Below are 24,170 nucleotides of genomic sequence, written 5' to 3' on the forward strand. Positions count from 1 at the left end.
TTGCATTTTTTGTTTTATTTTATTCCAACGTTTAAAAAAAGAAAGAAAGAAAGATAGAACAAAGTTTTGCTTTAAATTTGGGCACAACATTAACTGTCGCTCTCTATTCTGTTATTTTTTTTTTACCCCAGGCCTTAGAAGAAAGTGATGGTGCATGATAAACTACAGAACGAAAGGGTGATTCATTTTACCTCTAAAAAAACAAAAATGTTTAGCTTATTTATCACTTTACCTTATTTTACACACCAGAGCAGTGAAGTCATTTCTGCCTTACACTTTGATTAAGGACATATGCATGGAGACAGTATGTTCCTCTCAAGTGAAATAGAGACAACATGTTTATTAACCATCTTTCAACAGCTCCATTGGCCAAATACTGCAAAGTACATTCATCATCTCCTGCTTGGTTTTGTTAAGGCATGGTTCTCACCAAACAACCGTTATTCATGTCAAATCAAAAGTAAAGCACTTTACTGGAGTATGTACACAGTATGAATCAGCACGACAGACACACAATTACTGTACATTTGAGAATTTCACAAAACAAGCATTAAATGTCTACTGCTGTCTCTTAGATTTCCACAGAGTTTCTTTGCATTTTGGTCTAATCTTAATATAAGTACTGTTTGCAACAGTGTGTCTTCTCATTCTGTTTTTCAGTCTGTGGTGGTAGGTGACATTACATCAGCGATGCATTAACATGATATTGCCCTTTGTCAGACCCCCTGCCCAAATAAAAAGACTTACAAGAGAAAAAGCACTAAGAGCTTGATTTGAGGTGCAACCCAACTTGTCAAATATAAAACACATCAATATGATGCAAAAAAAGAAAGTTAACGTGAAATAGAGAAAACAGATGAGAGACAAGAGCCAGAAGTCTTGTAACAGTCTTGCAAGGCTCTGTAACTTAAAGTACCGTTCTCACTGAGAACTATAGGATTGAGGATATTTTTTGACAAAAAAAATGTTTTAACTAATAATAATTATAATAATTCCTTCACTTCAATTAAAAGTCCTGTTATTCTACTCATACTCATTCATTCAACCCCTTGTTCATTTTGAGAGATGCTTTGGAACTTGGATGTGAGTAAGGCTAATTAACAAGTGGAAACTATCTATTAGATGATTGATAGTACGTTTATCTTGACGTCCGTTTCTGCACCTGCTGCTCTCCTTCAGTTATATACTGTAAAAACAGTTGGGAAACAGAGAGAAGGGCACTGTGTTTTTTTATAACAGTCTGTGTGCTTGCAGCATCTCAATATACAGTATCTCCAGGAAAAGCACGCAACACATCCTGTACATGTGTGCAAAAATGTGATGGACAGTAGAGAAGAAGTTATTCCTCATTTTCTTTTCCTAACAGTTCACTCTATCTGTCTGGTTTCCTTGGCAACAGATGGTGGTCCTGGGCTGTTGGCTGCAGCGACACGAGTGGAGATAGCCCTCCGACCAAACAGGGCTTCCTATTGGAGGGAAGAAGAGTTGCCCGGTTACCATCATTTCAAAGGAAAACAAAAGGGCGTCAGTGTATGAGTGTGTATGATGTTCAAATAGTTTTGTTTTTGTCCCTGATTAATAAATGGGAAAATAACAGCAGCTCACCTGCACAGTCTCCAAAGTAATCGTCCAGCCACCAGGTGATTCTCCCCCATGGGACCTCACGGCTGTGCAGGTGAGGACATCAGCATTGAGGGCTGAACCATGAGGTGCGGCTGCCTCTGAAGCTGCTGGGGCCAAGGCCAGTGAGGCTTGTGCGGATGAAGGCGGAGCAGTCTGTGTGTTTTGGGTGGGTGCTGTGGCCGTTTCCTCCTCGATAGGGGTATCTTGAGAGCCGCCTAGAAGAGAGGAGGAGTTGGAGAGTGGTGGAACTGACCCAGAGACAACACTGGGTGCAGGGCTGCTTTCCCCGGAGGCGGTGGTGGTGGGGGGTGTGTTAGTGTGGGAATGTTTCTTGCGGCGCAGCGTATCGATCCAGCTGGAACTGTGTCTGGAGGCGAAGTTGGCCAGGGCCAGGGACGAGAGCCTCATGTTCTTCCCTGAGGTGATGAGTTCTCCGAAGCCTTCCTGGTGGGCAAAGGCATAGCCCGACCTCCTGGAGCCTCCGCGGGCGCCCAGACGGCCCTCTGACACACTGCCCACCCCGCGCCCGGCCCCGCCCACACTGCCACCTGCAGGCTTACGCTTCTTCTGCCGCACCAGCTGAGTGTAGCGCACCTGGAAAAAGCACAGAGGGAGATGAAGTTAGACGTTATGAGTGAGCGCCAGAAACACTGTTGTGGTTAGTTCATCACAGTCTGTTTTAAAAGAGTGTCAGGTTGAACTGAGCAGATTTTTTCATACTAGAATCTGAAACCAAAAAATTAAAAGCTAATACAAAGAATACATTAACGGTTAATAGTAAATGGGATGCACATGTATCAAACTTCACAGACAAAGTGCTTTACACCCCAGAAATAATTCAGCACACAATAGTCACAGGTAAGAGAGCAACCTAGTAAACAAAGAGCTGCGCGCCAAAAATGTTCTGAAAACACAAAATGATTCACTCTTGTCAAGGTGATTACACACAGCAGTTTATCTCTCGAATGGAACTGACAATTCTGACAGTTGACCAGTCGATGGACTGCAGTGTGTAGCTCCACCCTTTTGGGACCCTTTGGGGCAGCTTGGTACCCCAACGAAAGGGTGACACAAATTGTTATGGCAGGGTACGCTAACTAACCTTCCAAACTTCTGACAGTGGAAACACAAATAATTGCTGTGCCGTACCATGCCGTACTGTAACTAACCCAACTGCATGGCTCATGGAATCAAAGCTATACAGAGCATAAACCTATGTAACCCTATGTGTCTTTATTTATTTATGTTTAATGTTTTTGTATGGGTTGAAACAAATGTTCTGTTCTGCCTTTTTTCCAGTCTTTGCGCTTAAATTACCATTCTGCTTTTCTCTTTTAGCACCTGTGTGTCAACTCAAAGTTATCCGCAGTATAGATACCAGTATTGTTGACTCTAGAGAATCTACCAACATATCGAAAAAGGAACTTCTTCACACCACCCACACAGTGGCTTCGGTTGGATGCCCGGCTATCTTGAGACACACCGTCTGACAAGGCAACACTAAGCTTATGTTCATGTGCTTAAAAGCAACTTGGGTCATTAGGGTACACTGATAAGGTCAATATTTGCAGAGTATTCCCAGTGCATGGGGCCAGTGACGGTAAGCATGAACTTATCATCACAGTGTGCAGTTAATCATTGGCTGAGAGCGGTTTCAGACTGGCTTGTTGGGAAGAGGCCACACTGACACATGTTGCAAAAACAGAAGATGGACACATCAGTGTTAGAAATGTTGTGTTTGTGTATGTTTTCTCACCGTGTCTGAGAGCTGAGGTTTGAGGTCCACCTTAAGGAAGCGGAATGCCAAAACTGGAACTATACATATTGCTGTTGCCAGTGCAATAGTTAACCACACGACTGGTTGCAATAACGTGCTCTGAGCGCTACCTGCACTCACCAAGACACATCACACACATCACACACACAAACACACACACACACACACACACACACACACACACGCACGCACACACACGCACACAAACAAACAAACAAACATGAGAAAGAAGATTGTTTTATGAATGTAAAGCAATTCACCAACACTTAAATGACATAAGACATCTCCAATCAATAATCTGGTGGTGTGAAATGATTTCAGAAGGTAACTACAGTAAACATGACTATGATATTATTTGGGTTGACCAATTCCTGCCTTATGTAAGTGTAGCAGTGCATGTATGTTGTATTGGCTGCATATTAATGTGTATTTGACCTTATTTTCCTTATTCAATCTCAAAACACTTTTGTTACATTTATTTTACAATGCACTGCACTGTTCAAAATTACTATTATACTGTATTTCTTTTTCATCTGAAAATTCAGGTTTATTGACACATTTAGGGGAACCTAATTTAGAAGATTAAAATTTCATCAGATCTTTTTAAAAAAAAGGTATATGATATCGGCTACACAAATGCAGAATTGGTCAGGCTCAAGTGTGTGTGTGTGTGTGTGTGTGTGACAAATATAGAGAACAGGGGACCGACCCACAAAGTGGAACTGATTGGGAAAGATCCTGAAGAGGGTCTGACTTTGCAGAGCGAACATGATGGTGAAGTAGAGGCCCAGAGAGCCCCACACAAACACATGGTTTATAACCGTCCAGAAGCCTGTGTCAAGAGAGATCTTCATAATCGCACATGGGAAAAAACAACAGAGATGTACAGTTAATACGCAACGAAGGTACAGACAGCAGTAAAATTGGAGCAACTGTAACGAAAAAATAATTCCCCCCCATGGAACAATAAAGTATTTTTGATTCTAATTCTGGAAAATAAAGAGGTTGTGATGAAAGCTTACTCTGGCCCAGCTCACCTGTACGCTGACCACTATCACCAAGGCTGTTGCTGTTGTGACTGCAAAAGTCTGGTAGTCAGCGAGTGGCACTCCATTAGCCTGAGTGGCATTGGACAGGATGGCACAGGGGACAAAAAACAGAACTATGGATGTGTAAATGCCCTGGGCGATGCATATAAAGAACTCTCTCTTGTTGAAGAGGAGATTGAGCTGCCCAGGCTCGTACAGCTTAGGATACTCCAGGCTCCTTTGGTCAGGAACGTCCTACAGTAGAAGAAATAGAGGAAGTGAGAAGCAGCATTTACTAAAATAAGACTAGCCTGCTATGCTTTGGCTGGAACTACAGATATGACTAGCAAATACGAAGCTATGAGTCTACAGCCATGCTAGCAGCTGTACGTATAGCCCCAATGGTGCTTTGAGCTGAATGGTAACATCAACAGGCTAACATACTCACAATGACAGTGCTAAAATGTTTAGCAGGTATAATATTTACCCTTTCAGTATAGCCTCTTAGCATACTTGTTAGCACAAAGTAGAGCAGTGTGTAATGGGAATTTCATTAGATGACAGGTGTTGGCTAATTAAAAAAAAAGTATTGGACAAATTAAAGGTTTCACTTGATGATGGAGCTAAACAAAAAGTTGAAGGATCTTAACAGTTTATGTAATGATTATTGTCTATTAAAATGCCTCTGGTTCTTCAATTTCATGAAAAGAACTCAGCAGGTGCAGTATGACTTTGAGCTCCATACATAGTTAAAGCTTGAACTGACCTGGTCAAATATGCCCATGGCCAGCACAGGAAGGGAGGTATAGACAATGTTGTAGAGAGTGATGAAGTACTGATCATACACCGTCTGCAAGAGTCAGAGAGAGGACAGACACACAAATACACACATAAATGCAAAGTAAAAACTCTCGATTACAACTGCCGGACCCTTGATTGTCGATATGCTGCCAGGACGTGACCACTGCTTTCTGACCTGCGCGGAGAAACCACAGAAGAAGCCGAACCAGAAGTGCACCATGGTGAATGCAAAGTTCTTGTAGAAGAAGTAGCAGAGGAATCGACACATGCGCAGGTAGGACCAGCGGCCGTGCACCAGCAGGAGGCGCTGTAGGAAGCGGAACTGGGCGAAGGAGTAGTCACTGGCCAGCACCGCCTGGATCCCCTCCTGACCTGAGATACCAACTCCGATATGAGCACCTGGAGGAAAGTGGACAGGAGAGAGATGGACCCAAAGAGAATGAAAGAGGCAAAATATTTTTAGTCAAAATAAAAATTCATATTTACCGTGACGTAATGAGAGTAGTATACATCTTCTCATTTAACACATTACCTAAAATCTCAAACTACTGTATCACTTCATTAAGAGCAACCTTTGGGTTTTTAGAAAATATTTGGGTAACATCATGGGTTTATAATTACCTAAAGAGCCACCATGTCTGGTATTATAAACGTTGTAAAAGTTATTAATAAAGCCGTATAGATCAAAATGTATGATAACAAGTCAACGGTGCATACAGTTACAATGACATCATTTTTCACAAAGGGTCACAGGTTTCTAACTTTCGCTTTAATAAACAGTCATATGTAAAGATGCTGTAAAGTATCTTATGAAATAGAGAAAGCAATGCCGCAAAAAAATAATGTTAATTTTGAGATTTAAAAAGCATAAATAACAGGATGTGAAGCGACCTCACCCTTCACTGATGCATAGGCTCGATTCCTGCTTTGTTGTTTGATAAATTAGTTTGAAAAACATGCATGTGTACGTGTTCACATGACGACTATACACAGACAAACATGCAAGGTGACACAACACTTACAAAACAGACCATTACAAACACCCCTAGAGAAGAACATCCAGTGTTTTTTTGCTTAACCTACAGTTTTCTCATTTTTTTTACGTTAAGCTGCTTTACAGTTTGTAAAAATAACTCTTATTCAAGACTGACTTTATCACCTTGTGCTATCTTATAATTAAGTTATATGCTCTATGCACGAGTGAAATATTCAAGCAAAAGACCTTCGTCAAATGTGTAAGATGTAATTTTTTCCATTTTAAACAAATTTCTTCACATTTCTGTGGGTGTGTTGCACAGCGGTCAGTAGGGTTTAAAAGGACACTCACCACATTTAAGACAACAAGTCCTTAACTTGGTGAAGACATCACACCTACCGCAACACACATTTCTTAACAGCCTTCGTTACAACGAGTAACACCATCTATATAAACAAACTTATACCACGAAACTTCTGCTGGAATTTCTATTGCCTTCAGATAGACTTTGGGCTAACCTTTCTTCATCGTTCATGCCATCACTGCGTATTGACCCTGCACAACACTCACTTTTGATCATGCTGACGTCGTTAGCGCCGTCTCCTATGGCCAGAGTGACGGCCTTCTTGTGTTTCTTGATGAGCTCCACCACCTGAGCCTTTTGCAGTGGGGTGACTCTGCAGCAGATCACTGCTTTGCACGCACACGCCGTCGACACAAACTCCGTCTCCATGTCTGCTTCTAGTGCGTGGGCCTGTCAGAGAACAGGAGAGACAAACAAGTTTAGAGATAATAATTATATACAAGGGGCCTTTAGAGTTGTAGCTGTGGAAGGAACATACTCTAGGAAGCGGGAGAGAGAGAGAGAGACGTTTGGTTGATGCAAATAACACATTTATAGCAACTTATTATTTCCTGAGAGTTGACATTTTAATTCAGCACGGCCCAGGCTGGTTTTGTACATGTGTTTGTGCGTGAACAGTATGTGAATGTGTGTGCTAGTTTTTTTTATATACTTACCAGACTGTGACCGTTGATTACAAGAGCAAACTCTCCAGAGATGTTGTCCATGAGGTTAGAGGGAGGTTGAGGAGGAGGGCACTGCAGCTGTTGTTTTCCTCTTCCTCCCTCACCATCTCTGCCTTGTCCGTCTCTGAAGCCGTTGCCCATGAAACAGGCTTCTCCCCATCCCCCCATCCCCTCCTCCTTCACTCCGTCTCTGCTTTGTGACAGCTCGATCATCCTGTCCCTCGCCCTCCTGGAGAGGAGAGCAAACAAACTCTGCATTAACAGGGCTTGTTTAGGAGAGAAGGGTGAATCAACGAGATTAGTTTGCTGTGTTTTATGTGGTGCTGTTTTTCCTGCAGCAATATGAGCACACAAAAGGTAAGCTGAGCCCCATACAACTTTTGTTACAATGGCAATGGAGTTAACACAACTAAACTCAAAATGTATTTATTTTTTTGCAATTCACATACGTTACTGGAACTGCAGTATGCAATCTTCATGTAAACTTTTAAGAGCCATGTATGACATATGAGTCGATATATGAGGAGGAAGATGGACATGCAGCTGTCCAGACGGACTGACCTGAGCTCCTGCCGTACGCTCTGGACAGTGTGTCCGCTGATGATAAACACCTCTGTCATATCATCCGTCAGCATCTTGCAGGAGTAACCAATATTGACAGCTGTCTCTATGAGAGAGAAAGGCAGAGGATTCACTGGAGTACAGTTAAGAGGTTGTTACCATTAGGATTGAGAACTCTTTACATGATCTATAGCATTGTACATGGGACATCTTCAGCTGCAGGGTTGCCTGATTTTGACCATTCAGGGGAAGGTACATTGTATGTATGTACACATTACTGTTGCAGGCAGTACACTACACACAGAGTTACATTTAAGTGTTTTTCCACCTTCTATAAGATAGAATAATCCTAGTTTTACACGTTCAACTTCTTTTAAAATGAAAACACCTGCAGGCAAACTAAATGATGTATGTCTGTAAAAGTGTGCGTGTCTCACCCTGCTTGTCTCCAGTGAGAACCCAGATCTTAATATTAGCAAGGGAAAGGATAGCGATGGTCTCTGGGACGCACTCCTGCAGCTTGTCTTCTATAGCTGTGGCACCAAGGAGCTAGACACAGGCAGACGGACACACACGCACACACACACACACACACACACACACACACACACACACACACACACACACACACACACACACACACACACACACACACACACACACACACACACAAACACAGTGTCATCAGTGTCATAGTTTGTCTCAGTCCCTACCTGTGGCAAAACTCTTCCAATGCCCAGCCCACTGCATAACGCTCTCTGTACGTGTCTTCAGTCTTTGCTCACTTCTCCCAGGCACTGTTCTTTTCCTCTCTACTCCCCAGATCTGCCACCATCAGGCTATCCACCAGATATCCTCCTCCTTTTCCAGCAAACATTATTCACCCTCCCACTTGCACTCACATCCTTCATCAGCCTCTCATCATTTTTTAAAAATGTTTTATAATGCCATTTTTATCCTGTATGACTGTATGAGCAAACATCAGCAATCAGCGTACATTGTTTGAGAAACAAATGGCCAAATGTTCCAAACACAGAAAATCAAAGTCACATTGGCGCTGAAAGCACACCAGGTAAATAAAAAAAAACACACACACACACACACACACACACACACACACACACACACACACACACACGTAACCATATACAGGCATACACACACACGCAACCATATACAGGCATACACACGCTTAGGCCTAGTAATTTACCATCATGTCTTGTTCTATCTCGTCATAAGCCGCTGCCAGTCTGTCCTCCCTGCAGTTGATGGCCTTGTCAGCGCAGCGGTAACTCTCGGCCCACGCTTCCCACTCATCCTCTGACAAGTCTCTGTAGGCCAGTGCCAGCGTCCGCAAACCATCTGCTGCGTACTCCTGGAGACATACAAAAACATAAATATACACACATTCTGACATGAGGATAAAACAACAAATGACTATGGCTTAGTGGTACTCTTGGCCACTGTCATTGTGTTCTGAATGTAGGCTATGGAAGTGTCTGTCAAGTTGACATCTGACATTTGATCAGGAAAAAAAGGCATAATAGTGAATGCTTATACTGTATGTATGTCACAGATGTTTTCAAGTGTGGAGACACTAGATGGCAGTACAGCCTGCTCCTTCCATCCATCCAGCCAAGAGTCAATGTGCTTGTGTGTGTTTACTCACATTGAGGTGGTCTGAGGTGATGTTCAGCAGCTCCTGGTTGCAGGGGTGGAGTCTCTCCAGCACCACTGTGTCGGCTCCTTTACAGTACAGACGGATCCTGCCCTCTGGGTTACGCACTGAAAAACAAATAACATACTCTAACTCTTCCATCCTCCACCTTTAAATATCCACACCCCATCTTTTATAGAATCTGCAATCGTTCATTCCTGCATACAGCGGGTCACGCAAGCTGTCTGTCAGATTATCCTTTGGCGCCGATGCAAGGATGCCTGCCCTGTGCCTCGGGGTGACGCTGCCCTTGCTGTTAGACCAAAGTTGTTGCTAAGGCGAGAGAGTGATTTACGACCAGTGCTGGGCAGGTTTCCAGCACCTTACAAGAACACCAATCACAGGAGCACGCAGTGAAATCTTATCGAGGGATAAAATGTAAACTGTGACAAATGGCCTGTCTCCCGTCAGTTTGTAGGAGTGTGGACCGTGATTTAAAAACATATTTGTGATTTAAACATAAATAACTCTATATATCAGATGAGTCCACTGCAATAAAGCCCTCCAACAACCAAAAAACTAAAACAGTTTTTGTGGGTTTATGGAATCCAAAGTATAAAAGAAGAGTGTTCCAATAGTCCCAAGATCCCAGATGGGTTTAAACTAGTTTTCACCTGAATTGTATGTCCCCTTACGTAACCCAACAAAGTGTTTTCTGCTTCAAAGGTAATGTTGTAAAAATTCTTCAGGCAATAGAAAATGAAAGGTAAATAAAGCTCTCTATTCAAAATGAACACAGATCCATTTCTAGATGTTCTTCTGTTATATACGTAAACTGAAAAAGACGATCCTTGCACACCTATAACAGACATCCTCTTGCGGAAGTTGTTGAAGTCCAGTATGGCGAGCAGCGTGTAGGTGACAGGCCGTCCCATCTCCGTGGTGGTTATGGTCCCGGGGGTTCGGGAGCGAAACACAAAGCCGAAGTTACGAGACGCTGTCACTAGAGCACCCTCGTCTGGAGACTGAGCCTTATAAAGCAGCTCTCCTAGTTACACAGAGAACATGAATGGATAAATGAACAATAAACAATACAATACATTTTTATAATGAAGTAATGGTCAGATGGTGAGTCAGTGTGTCAACCTCCCACATTGCCCTCTCCCCCTTCTCCCGCTCACCCTCGCTCTTCTCCTCGCTCATTACGGTGTGACAGAGGGAGAGAAGGCGCAAGAACTCGTGAGTGTGCAGGTCTCCCACTTTCACTGATTCCAGCAGGCTGTCGTCATAGAAACAGAATTCTGGGTCTGCCAGGGGGTTGAACGGCGTGAAGTCCAATCTCTGAAGACCCAGAGAGTCAGGCACTATGTTAACTAAGTGTAAACACGTACATTTGTATATAATGGCGTGTGAATGTGTGTTTTGAGTGTGACTTACCTTTGGCGGGGGTTCCAACGGGTCTGTCCCTTCACCTGACAGTAACACAAACAGATGTGTGAGACTTTGTTGTGTTTTTGGTTTGTGTGTGACTCTGTGTATGCGTGTGTTTGCATGTTGATTCAGCACAATCTATTTACTTTTTTTGGGGGTACATCTGTACAATGTAATGCAATCCAAAAAAAACTGTTCTGCCATTAAATGTATTCTCTCATGATGCCAAATGTGATTTTGTCAGTAGTCATAAAGGGGTTTATTGAATATGTGTCAACTCTAAAGGCCTTAGATAGTGGTGGATTCAGAAGTGTTTGTAATATTCTGACCCCCTCTAGTATGTACATAGGGAGCACAAACTAGTAGAAACATCTCAATATCATGTCTAGCACAACACCAACCTCAATGAATTAACATTATCATTTTTAATGAACACAGTTCCATCACTGTCATTAGGAAATAACATTATAAGGGTTAAGTTTTTGGTAGAACAGCTGTATTGAATGGCAGTACATTGTAAACCCTGTGAACATTGACACACGCTCACACACACACATTAATCATTGTCCTTGTTTTTATTGTTTTTATTTAATTTTAAATGTTTTGTTTTATTAATTAATCATTGTCCTTGTTTTTATTGTTTTTATTTTATTTTATTTTTATCCTTGTTTTTTTTTTTTTTTTTTTATGTCTCCTGTTTATGATGTCTTCTGTATTTTTATTCATGTGTCATTTTTAGGAAAGGCCTAATCAGGGACAGGGGTTGCAAATTAGTCTGGACTAGAAACCTGTATGCATGGCATCTATTTTATATTTCATATGAAACAATGTACAATGCATTTGTCCCTGCTCAATAAACTTCTAAATAAAAAAATACAGGTATACCTGATTAAGTGTGTATGTGTGGGTTTTTGCATAAGCACTTACCGAAGGTCTGTCCATTGATGGAGCACTTATTGAAGCTCATAATATTCTGAGTGAGAGTTCCAGTCTTGTCACTGAAGATGTATTCAACCTAAATAAAAAAAATTAAATGGTGACACTAAATCTAATATGTACATGATGGAATTCTTATTGAAAATATATTGCAAGTCTAAAAGGGTGATTAAAAAGCTGTGTTTATGTTGAACTGTGGAAAACATTTAAGAACCTAGACAGGGCCAAAAGCTATTTTCAGTCCTATAATTAAGGTATAAATATAGTTTTGATTGATATGCTAAACTGGGTTTCGGTGGGGCATTTTAATCGCGTTTTAATTGCTTAAAAGTCATTATTTAGAGATTATTGAGTGTGATGTTTTCAACCTGTGAAGCTTCCTGGTCTCTGAATTTATTTTCCTTTTAGTCTGCAGGTGCATTTATTTTGTGTGCTAGGAATCGACTTGATCCATCATCTATCTATAAAGCAAGAAACGTCTGTATGTCTGTCTGTCTGTCTGTGTTCCTGTGGCTCGCATATCTCTCTTAGTCTTAGTCAGATCGGCCTGAGCTTCCGGATATTGCTTGCACACGGCACAAAGGTTTGCATCCTTGATTTTGAAGTATTTTGGACTAAATATGTAGAAGTTATCATATTTTTTATCATTCTGGCTGCAAATACGCGTGCACACTGAAGGCCACAGTGATGGGGGAGCATGAAGTAGTCTCCGGCTAAACCCCGCCTCCCTGTGATTTGATTGGCTGCTGCGAGCAAATTTTTTGTTGACGAGCCGCGCGGGACACACACAGCAGACACAGCCTGTTGTTACTTCCTCATTCAATGCACCCAACTTTCCAAACAAACGTTCTAAAACCTTTCCACAGACATCATCAACTCCTCAAACCTGTCTGCTTTAGTGTTAAAGATCGCATATTACGCTATTTTCACTATTATACAGTTTAATCAGCGACAATTTCAGTTAGCGTGTCAATAGCGTTTTTCCATTTAAATTAGAACTGTCTCGGATAGCTCTGCTACCGGTAAATGTAAAGATGATCGCTTCCACATAATGTTTTAAATCCGTTAGAAACTAACACCTAAACGTGCTACAGACTATGTAAGATGCAAAAATGTCCTTCATCTTGGTTGCAAAAATAAATGCTGCTGCCTTCAAGCTGCAATTACCAATACAAACAATTTCCCCTGCTTTGCCTATAAAGAATAGAGGATTATATGGTGCAAAACATATTAAAGATAAACCAAAGGTGACAGAAGAGCGATGCGACAGCCATTTCTATGACTGTGTGACACTGCCTATGTGTAGGCTACATCTGTTTCTGTGTCCCACTTTTATAGACGGGTTACATTTAAGCATGCTGCATAAGTTAATACCTGCTTCATACAGGCACTGCACTAGTTCAGTTAATACAGATTGTATTGAATTTTTTTTATAGAAATGCATTTTTAAAAGGATTTGTGATTAACTGATCATCGGAAGCGACGGAGCAGCAACATAAACCAGGATGGCTGCAGGATAGACCATCAATAAAACATGCACGAAAAATCAGCATCGCACGGCGCACACAGGCTGTATTTGCTTTCGTACCTGACCCAGCTCTTCGTTCAGAGTGGTGGTCCTGGCCTCGGCTGCTGTGTTACACTGGGAGCAGAACATCTGCTGGTCCCAGTTGATGAAGTAGCTGTGGCCCAGCCTGATCACTTCCACACTGACACACAGACAGGTGTGAGAGAGAGAGGGACATGGTTACAATAATGGTAGAGTAAAAGTCATCAAACTTATCCAGAATGAGGTTCTCTAGCACTACACCTCGGCAACAGGCAGAGGCAGAGGACAACAGATACTCAAGAGTTAGTACAGGCCAGTCTGTAGTGGCATATAGAGCTATTAGTGGCAGACCCATGCACTAGTCAAGTTTATAAAGTCTACTACTTTAGGGGTGCAGGGACAATAGTTACAGTTTGGCTTCATCTGCAGCTCTTTTACCTGAGAGGGAATCTCTGCAGAGAACATAACATACACTTAATGTCTAATGCAGGCAATAGTGTGATACACTTTAATGTTAAACTTTCAGTGTGCAGCATGCAGAGTAGATAATAACAATAACTTTAAAACAATCTGATCACTTAATGCCAAATGGACATGGGGTCACAATAACATGGTGCATTTTCTTTTGTGTTTATGTTTGTCTTTCCTCACTCTTCTGTACACACTATTATTCTTGGACTTGACCTCACCTGACATACAGGGAGATAGGCACCACAGTGTTGAGAATGATGACATAGGACCAGAATGAGAGGAAGGCAGAGAACATGAAGTTGTCCACAGGGGGGTCCCAGGGCAGATAGCTCTGAAACAGGGAGCCCACCTCTCTCTCCCACACCGCATTACCCACAGCCAGGATCACACCCATACACACCAGGAAACCAAAGATCTGACAGAAACACACAGATGGAGACAGTCTCAATGTACAATCAGATATCTCACTTTGGTCAGTTGAGCCCAATTTATTGTAGTATAGAATACAGTACATTGTAAGGAGAGATATACTCTACAAGACTACATTCAAGCTACTGAGATCATGTCCTGGAATAGTTACTGTATGAGCCATGAAAGTGAGAGGTTTGGGGTTTCCTACCCAGAGGACCAGAGTGTTCATCAGACGATCAATGCTGGTACGCTTAAACTTGGTGCGGCCGCTGTTCTGCATTAGCTTGGTATCTGGGCCTGGGTACAAAAACAACTAAAAAAGTTACATCTTTACACACAACACACACTTTAACAAACAAGTACACCCAAGAGATACACAGACCTGCGAAGATGACTAGGCCGTAGCAGGCCTCTGTGTTGCGGAGGACACATCCTCGGAGCAGCACGTTCTGGTTGTTCAGGGTGTACTTCTTTTCTCTCCAGTGCAGAGTTCCAGAGAAACGGTCCAGCTTGTTGTTAGGGGGCTCACACACCGCTTCGCCTTCACACAAAGGAGAACGGGGGACAAACAAATGCAAATCTTAAATCTGATGCTACATCATAGCTGTCCACCAAATCCAATTACAGTATAAGGGCTTATTTTCCTGGCTGCATGATATAATGTTGAATAAATCGTCCCTGTGACATCATTCCATTATTGCCCACATAGACACACAGTCAAAGGCCGAAACACACACCTTTTGTAAGTGGATATGGGGCAAAGTGTGGGTTGATTTGCTGCAGTAATGCATTTTCCAGCAGGTGAGGAGTTTGTGTATGTGTGTGTGGGCGCGCTGTGCTGACACAGAAGTCTTTCGTTGTGTGTGTACTTGTGGGCGGGTGATGATGGGCTGTTGTTCGATGGATGCAGTAAGAGAAGGGCAGAAAGTCGGTGCACTCAGACCGAAAACTGTTGACCTTTAGCTACGTTATTGAAAAAAAGGAAAAACCAAACAAGGAATCGAAAGAAAAAGAAGATTAGCTATCTCAAAGCTCACCGTTGAACGAAGCCAAGTTGTTTGGGTCTCCAAGTTCAGATGTCACCGAGACGGACTGACGCACTTTCATGTTGGTCTCTCTGTAACATAATACAAACACATAAGAGATTTGGATGTAGTGTCTTGTGGATTCTTTCGGATTGTGTATACACGTGTGAGGCGATGGTTAGCTAGCAGTGTGGTGAGTTTTCTGACCCGTCCAGCTCGGCTGTCTCGATGTAACAGAGGCCGTGAGGTTCGCTGCTGGACAACAGGAGCAGGTCAGCCTGAAAAACAGATACACCAGCTGAGTTTAGAATCCACGGCATGGTACAAGAACGGAATGAGAAAGGCAAAGATGGCACAGAGATAATACTATGAATTTATGAGTATATACAGTAATTTGACTTCAAATCAGTATAATAAGCCATTATGATCACCATCCATATCTAAAATCACTTGAGCCAACTGCTGAGATGGTAGATACGGTTTAGTTAAAACGGGTCCTGCAAGACTACTGAATTGTGTGTGGTGGTGGTGGTGGACACACACTTACTGCCACAAACTGGTTGTTTTCCAGTTTAATGATATCACCCACTCGAACATTCATCCACTTTTCATTCTGTAGCCTGAAACAGCCAAAACAGAAGGAAAAGGTAACGGGAGAAAATAGTAAGAGAAGTCATTGAACTGTTGCAATTTAGGTAGTCATGTAAAGAAAAGCAGATACAACTTGAATATGAACGTCATAATTAGAGGACTCACGAGCCACGGATGAGGACCTGAGACTGGCGGTTGTTCACTTGGTTGTCGCTTTTGTGACGAAACTGCAGGAGGGCAAAGATCAGTGTGAGCTTTTTCAGGAGCCCTGTGGAGCTCACCATATTTCAAGGCCATCTGTTAACACGATACAATCAACGCACTGTCAGCTAGAAATAATCAAAAGTCCTTGTACTGTATTTCACCGTAATGTTATCCTGCCACAAGCAAGATGGTGTGAGTATGTGGTGCGAAACAAAACCCCACGTAAAAAACTCACATAGTCGTCTGTGGCATCCTTCACTGCAGTGATGCTCAGCACCAGAGCTAAAGGCACAATGGTCGTGAACCAGGAGAGGGAGGAGATCTGAGGTATTAACTAGATAGAAGAGGAGAGGAGGATGATTTGATTAGTTTTAATGGGGACACACAACCAGTGTGCAAGTCAGGGACAGCTACATCTTTGAAAAGGGTTAAATGATAATACACTAAAGGCAGTCGGTTAGCACATAAAATGAATTAGTGTCAGCAGAAGCTTATCCTGGTGGCTGTGTTAGGTTGTACATCACATCAAAATGCTAGCAGGTATAATGCTTATTAACATGCATATTGATCCTCTTATTTTAGCATGTAAGCATGCCATCATTTGCTTCTTATCACGAAACCAAAAGTACCGCTGAGGCTCAAGAATTTTGTATTAAACAAAAATATTGGACAAACTGAAATTTGGACCTGATGGTGGCACTGGAAAATAAATAATTGTGTTGGACAACGCTGTGTTCCTTTCATAATTATTTATCATCACATATTCATGCTATTGAATTTACACGTCTCAAGCCAACTGTCACCTAACATTCTTTAGAGAAGTAAACCAGTAACAGCCTCAGCCTCTTGACAATCCAGCTGCACCAGCACACAAAGACACAAATGCACACACTACACTATCTCTCACTTCATGCACTGTCATGCATACATCTCTCCTCTCCTCTCCTCTCCTCTCCTCTCCTCTCCTCTCCTCTCCTCTCCTCTCCTCTCCTCTCCTCTCCTCTCCTCTCCTCTCCTCACCTGCAGTATGAGCAGGAAAAGGAAGTAGGTGTTAGCTACTTCCTGGAACTGCTCAAACAAGTTGACGGGCAGAAAGGTGATGATGTTGTACTTGGATGTCATGATGCAGTTACTCTGGAGGAGGAGGAGGGGGAAAACATAGAGAATGATACGCACTCTTACAATACTTATGTCAACTTGTGTCAAAGATGTTTTTATGACAACTCTCTTACCGCATACTGAAACTTTTCGTTGTACTCTCTGTCATTGGCTCTGACCCGTCTCTCCTCCTCTGCAGAAACACAAGACACGAAATGAGTCATAAAGTGATGCTATCGCAGTAAAGGTATACAGAAAGCAGAAAAGATGGAGAGTAGGAAGGGGAAAAATGGCAAGAGGATAGTCCACAATGTTTGTGCATTTATTCAGAAATCAATGAAGCTAGAGTGTCTGCTGGTTGTTTGAGCATTATCAACTGAGACAGAGTGTCAGGCGCAATTATTCAGTCTCACACATGCACACATCGGAACTAATAATAAGAACATTGACCTCTGATCTGTAATTAGCTGCTGCCTCTGTCTCTTAATGACCGGATGTGCAATCTGGGCCAGAGAGGCAGCGGATAAATAAGCAACAGATGAATGTTTGTGCATCTGAGTTGACTCATCTGCATGAGTCAACCCCGGAGCACTGGGACCCATTACAGCTACTCACGGATGAAGTGCTGCTCTTATCTGCAGGCTTAAATCTATAGAGAATAAAAGTAAAACGGCCAAATGCCTTCTTCTTGAGCTTCTATGCTCTTCTCATCTTTCTGTGTTTTTAGGTTTCTGTTTATGCTGATGCAAAGTTGTTTGGGAGTTCCCCTCCTCCTCCACCACTAGGCCTGTCTCCTCTAATATTGATGAGACTGCTTTTTAAATGAAATGACTGGCCTTTTTTGCACTTTCGCGGGCCTGTACACAGTTCACATGCACGCACACGCGCATATATAAAATTCAGGGCCAAAGCATATGTAATGCATCGAGGCGATGTAGCCCTGAAACCACAAAGTCACTGACACACTTAATGACTGAGAGGGAGACAATGAGGCTCCACGAGAACGGACATCACACAACAGAGGCCATAACACCCCCCCTAATCACATGCACACACATAAACAAAGACCTGTGGTTTCCTGTGTTTCTGCAGCAGTGTCAAGCCCCGGTCTATCTCTGCACAGCTCACAGCTTACAGTGAATGTTTAAGTCTCTGCATGTATTCACCTTAACCAAACACACACAGGCCACTTAAAGAGATCCCATAATAGCCTTTGTTTTGGTTGAGATTTACAAGATAGATTTAGTGCGGCAGATAAGCTGCAGGGGACTGTGTCACAATTGGACTTAGTTAGGAAGTTAGAAAATACTAATCATTTGCCATCCCTCCCCCGATATACTGTACACTGTATTTGAAGCATTTTACATTAATATAGATAATATATTAATATTGTCTTGAATACATATTGATAAAATAACCAGGCAGGAATGTTGATCAGGTAAAAAACCTGACAAATCAAGGAACTTCGCAACATTGATGCCCACATCGAAAAATATTAAAGTGAAAAAAAAAATCATCTCACTTAATATACAGTTGCTCCACCATCAAATATGTATCAATTAACACTAGGCATATGGTGGCTAAATGGTACCAGGATTCAGAAAAACACGTTTAATATACCGGCTAGAGAAAGTATTTTAGGGCATTACCTGACCCCTATCTACTACCTATGTTAATTTGAGTGAGGGCATGTTACAGCTTTAAGCATATTTATAAAATTGCACAATATAAGAAACCAACTATGGGCATATGGTATTTGATATCTCCTCTCTTCTAAACTCTAGTTATTTTAAATATATCAGATTTGTCTGGTTGGATGGGTGAGCAGCACATCTTCCTACATCTACTATGTTGAACTCCTTCCAGTCCTGGCCCCTACTCTTTCCTTTCCCCTCTGGCACTCCTCCAGTTTACCTGAAGGTCGTTGTGTTGCTTTAGCGTTCACCAAAATGATCTTTCTGACAGGCAGTGCCAAAACTCCATTAACATTAACCCTACACGAAGAGAGGGGGGAGTGGAGCCAGGTAAGCACTGAGGCTTCCCAGCATCTGATGTCATGAGCAGGCGGTGTCTATCTGTCATGGCCCCTCCTGTGCAAGCCGACCAAACTCAAACCTGACTGCACGAGTATCTTTAGCAAACTGCCCATTAAGTGTTTAATGCTTCTGACAGCTACAAGGACACTAGAAGCCCTGACGCAGACTAGATGCTACAAAGCAAGTCTGTATAAATCCATAAAGCTCCATTACTGGGCAACTTTCTCTTACTCTGCTGCAAGCTTGGGGTTCCCATAAACAACTGACACATACAGGAGTTCATAAATATTGATTCAAACTAAAATACTTATAATATCATGCTATCTTTCACTGATCGTGTAACTGTAGCCTGATCCAAAAGCTCTCCTTTTCTTTCATCCAAAAACCCTGTCTCTTTAACACTCCCTCCCCCCTGACTGGACATGTGAGTACACGTGTCGCTGCTCAAAATCTCAGAATCTCCTTATGTGTCCATCACTGACACATGCCGTCACAACACAGAAAACGCAGATTAAAGTCATAACAACTGCTAACAGAGAGCGCAGTCAATTTGAGCTATAGGAAATGCAACCGTCTTTGCCAGGACTTTACCTGAGCCGGATCAGACTCTGTGCAAGAAGTGATCATCACTCACTGCATTTGATTTAATAAGGGGAAAATGGGATAGTGGAATTGTCTGTAGTGCGCACACACACAGTGATCTAATTGGTTGAGTAAAAATGCGAGTGACATGACAGACTGTCGGGCTGGAGGTCAAATGAAGGTACACATCAGGTTTGATTTGCTAAGGAATAGGGATGCAGACGAGGCAGTGCAGTGGCAGCGCCGGCTGGCGCCTGGAAGATTGATCAGTGTCTCGGCGACAAGGACATCATCCTACTGAGTCACTCAGCATTCAGATTCAGATTAACCACTCAGGTTTGGTTTACACATCTCACTCATGTGAACACAGATTCATAATCAGCCTTAACTATCAGGAAAAAAAGACAACTATCTCCTATTGGGAGGTAGTTGTGATTCAAAGTCATTGCTAAACAAATTGCTTAACAAAAACAAAGGTGACAGTGAACAGGTAAAGACTTAACAGTAATTATGTCATTAAAGTAAGAATAATGACAATATTGTTATTTCACGTTATTTAATCTGCTGTATGGCAGCAGATTTCCGGTGCTTTTTTTGGATGCATTGATAACAAGAACAGCAGATACAAAGTGCTACTATGCAAATGAGCCAATTACGTGTAATGTGATTAGGTTTACTGTATAGGCAAGGCTAGGCTATATACTGTAAACTACGCACATACACAAGCACAGTGGGGGTGGGTGAGTCTGATAGGCAGCACACTTCTCGGTGGGACGAGGATGAGATGAAATGTTTTTTTTTTATATGACTGATGTGCAGTCTTTTCAGTGAACAACCCTCATGATGATGATGATTATGATGATGAAGGTCAAACCCAAATGTCACACAAACTCGTACCTGTCCGGCCCGTTTTCGATTTGGCTCCGTTTAGTCCTTTCTGTTTTATTCTATGCAGGGGGAGAACGAGGGGAAACCATTTTTCCGGGATGTCTTTCGGTACTGTCATTTTGACCTCTTCTTACAGTCACCGTCTAAATTCTACATATGCCCTGCCTCAGTCGCATCTGACCGCCGCATCTTGCCGGACTGGGGATGAGGCTCTGGTCCCAACTTCAGTAAAGTTGGAATAACCGCGCGCCGTCCCATCCCTGCCTCTCTGTTGCTGCCTCTCCCTCCTCCCCTCACTCACATGCACTCAGTCCATCCCTTGCTCTATTTTCTCTCCCTCCTGCCGCAAAAACACTGAGGTCATTTAAAAATAGTAGCCTAACACCGGTTATAAAGTAATTCGGCACCAAAACGGTCCATGGTGGATGTTCTGAATTATTTCAAATATGAGGCTATTTAAGCCAATTATTCATATTACGTTTTAGGTCTTGAAGGTTGTAACGTTTTTTTCTCGAATGCTTATCAGTTGTGTTTTATCGATTCTGCAGCCTGGTGAATCAACTTGACGCATCCACGTGCAGAGTATGCGTGCTCAGCATAAGTTTCCTCCACAACATAAACACTGTCTGCTGTAGGCATTACGTAACCACTTAGACTGTGGCTTCTACGGACATTACCATGGCAACCGTCTCTGCAAGGACCCCAAGGATCAGGGCTGAGCGAGTCGCTGTTAAGGTTGAAACCGGGCGCCATTTTGGTTCTACACGGCACAAGCCGACTGAAGTGTGGATGCAGCGCTTAGCGCCAGAATGGCTCGTGCAGTAGTCCAGTTTCCTGCGCATTTCAACGGGAGGATATGATTGTGCACTGCAGTGGGCAAGACCGCGCAGGTGCATATAAGCACGTGCTGTGGTGCTGATACACTGAAAGAGTGTCGACAACACACATAGTCCAAACTTCCGTTAGGCCTACATCTTGCATTGGCCACATTAAGCATATAGGCCTTGGCCTATAAATAGGCTTAACACATGGAGAATAGCATATAAGAAGAGGCAAAACTAACAGATGGAACTGCAGGTGTTGTTTCTAGATATATCATCAGCTATGAATCTACATGTAATCTACCTGCAATTGTGTAGAACTTGGCTTATATCAAAGTAGGCTAATTAGGCCTATAGCCTGGTTAAATAATGAAACCGACGGAGTGGTTTTCCTGTAGCCTATTTATTTAGAAAGCAGAGCATGTGCATTAATAAGTAAGGTACATTTATTTTAAAGCACTAAAATGAGATAAAAGAGTTCCTGCCATTGTTACTGCATTCACACGTGTGCTCTTAATGCATGAACACCTCCATACTCAGATAAGAATCAAACCTCCATACATACTGTGTGCTTTTGTACCTGCATGTTTATGTGACTTTAAGTACAATCCAGCCATTAAGATTACTTAATAGACAGTTACTTGTGAGATTTCCAACCAAAGAGATGTTCTGCCCACCCCATCCCTTGTTTCACCACAATCAAGCCAACATAATTATCAAACTGTTGTTTAGGAAACCATGCCAGTTTACCTGGATGCACAAGTGATTAGTGTGTCGGGCACTGACCTGGAGGAGGCCTCTTTCTGAACATCTCCACTCTGCCAGCGTCCTTCTACTTTGGCCCATGGGATTGTCTGCAGAGGGAAAGGAGAGGAGGGGAAGAGAAGGAGCCCTAATGGTGCAGAAAGGCACAGAAGAGAGAAGGAGGTTGAAGTGGTTATAGAAGAAGGAGTAAGGGGGAGGGGGGGCATAAAGAGATATTTATAGTAAGCAACAGTGAGCTACAGCCTGTATTAAATTGATGCACTCTATTTACTCATGTTTTGTTTTTAGTCATGTTTTATTTTTGATTTCAGGCTGTGAATGAAAGTTAAAATGAATCAGGGATTGCCATGGCTACACAACAGGACACAACTGTATATTTGTGTTCACATTTGAACAACAATGAACACAGATATTGGTAGAAGTAAAGGTTTGGAAAACAAGCAGCAAAACATACTGTTCAGTTTCAGTCTTGAATAGAGGAAGCAGCGCCTGCTCCACATGTGACAACTGACGATGACCAAAGAGAGAGAACAGAATGGCACTCCTACCAGCTGAAGCCCCCTCACCACCAATGTGTGAACAATGCCTACACTGGGGCGACTGTGGCTCAGGTGGTTAGGCGGGTTGGCCAACGATCCAAGGGTTGGCGGTTCAATCCCTGCCCGGCCACCTGTGTCATGGTTGTTGTGTCCTTGGGCAAGACACTTCACCCACCTTGACTTGTGTGAATGTGTATGTTTGAGGTGGTGATCGGAGGGGCCCTTGGCGCTGAATGGCAGCCACGTTTCCGTCAGTCTGCCCCAGGGCAGCTGTGGCTACTCTCGTAGTTTACCACCACCGGTATGACTGTGTGTGAAGGAATAGAACCAGGAACCCTGTAAAGCGTCTTTGAGTGCCTAGGCAATAGAGCGCTATATAAAACCTATCAATTATTATTATTATTACTACCTGGCATTTGCATTTGTAGTCCAGCTGGTTAATAGCATCGTTCAACAGCTGGTATGAGGACCTTGGTAATGAAGGCCTCTTCATGGTCAAAAGATATCCCTATCTCCAAGATGGTGACTTCTCTACTTATTTGATTCACAACAACACCAGGAGCGTTCGTTGTAACATTTTAGAAGAAACAATAATCAGTAGGTTAAAACATGTTAAGAGAGGTTTTAGCAGAATGAGCAGAGTGCGGTGTAATGACTTTACAATGACTTGACACAATTCTGTCATGCCCCGCAATGAACATTCCTTTATGGCAGCCATTGAGACAATGATGAGAGAATGGTTGCGTTCCGAATCGCATACTTTCTACTATATAGTATGTAGAAAAAAGATTTAGGATGTCCCGATTCTTGTGGCCAGATTTAGGATGGTTAGAAGTACCCAGATGTCCTACTTCATGCGGCCAAGATTGTTAGTGTTGAAAAGTGCATCCTATTTGGGCGATTCTGACCCACAATCCAGTGCGCACGTGAAGTGACGTAACATCGACAAAGCCTCCATTGTGTTGGGGTACCAGAGGGACAGGTTGAGTCTGGTTGGTAGGACTTGTAATCAGGCTTTGGCTGTGAAAGTGACTTCTTCATCAACTGCAGGGTTCTCGAGTGAAAGACTGTGATCTGCAGTAGGAAGGCAAGCTCGCTTTCACTGTAGCTAGCTTGCACACACGCACACAAGCACACACATGCACACGCTCACACACACACACACACACACACACACACACACACACACACACACACACACACACACACACACACGCACACACACACACACACACAACATAGTATATAAGGTCTGTTAGAGCCATGATGAGGAAATGACATTCAGTAGAGAGCTGCATCTGTCTCTGTGGCACACAGTGTCTGGGGACTGGTGGCATGGGCCAGATCCCCTGTCAGTCTCCTCCTACAGTC

General features: G+C 42.7%; 1 protein-coding gene across 1 annotated transcript; it reads right to left on the minus strand.

The window, feature by feature from the left end:
- Window positions 1-1,367: 1,367 nt before the first annotated feature.
- atp8b2 (ATPase phospholipid transporting 8B2) lies at window positions 1,368-22,306 on the minus strand (the record flags this gene model as incomplete). The annotated part of the gene is made up of 29 exons (XM_080039185.1): window positions 1,368-1,466; window positions 1,606-2,217; window positions 3,380-3,506; window positions 4,106-4,248; window positions 4,438-4,683; window positions 5,195-5,278; window positions 5,405-5,628; window positions 6,776-6,959; window positions 7,226-7,463; window positions 7,796-7,901; window positions 8,233-8,344; window positions 9,006-9,170; window positions 9,465-9,580; window positions 10,312-10,500; window positions 10,634-10,793; window positions 10,890-10,924; window positions 11,811-11,898; window positions 13,408-13,528; window positions 14,058-14,254; window positions 14,459-14,547; window positions 14,633-14,791; window positions 15,288-15,367; window positions 15,483-15,553; window positions 15,823-15,895; window positions 16,032-16,093; window positions 16,306-16,404; window positions 17,091-17,204; window positions 17,303-17,361; window positions 22,282-22,306. The coding sequence occupies 29 exons, from the start codon at window positions 22,304-22,306 to the stop codon at window positions 1,368-1,370; spliced, it is 4,077 nt and encodes a 1,358-aa protein (XP_079895311.1).
- Window positions 22,307-24,170: the final 1,864 nt, after the last annotated feature.

Source organism: Ammodytes marinus (genome assembly GCF_949987685.1).
Source record: "Ammodytes marinus genome assembly, chromosome: 13".
Taxonomy (NCBI): domain Eukaryota; kingdom Metazoa; phylum Chordata; class Actinopteri; order Uranoscopiformes; family Ammodytidae; genus Ammodytes; species Ammodytes marinus.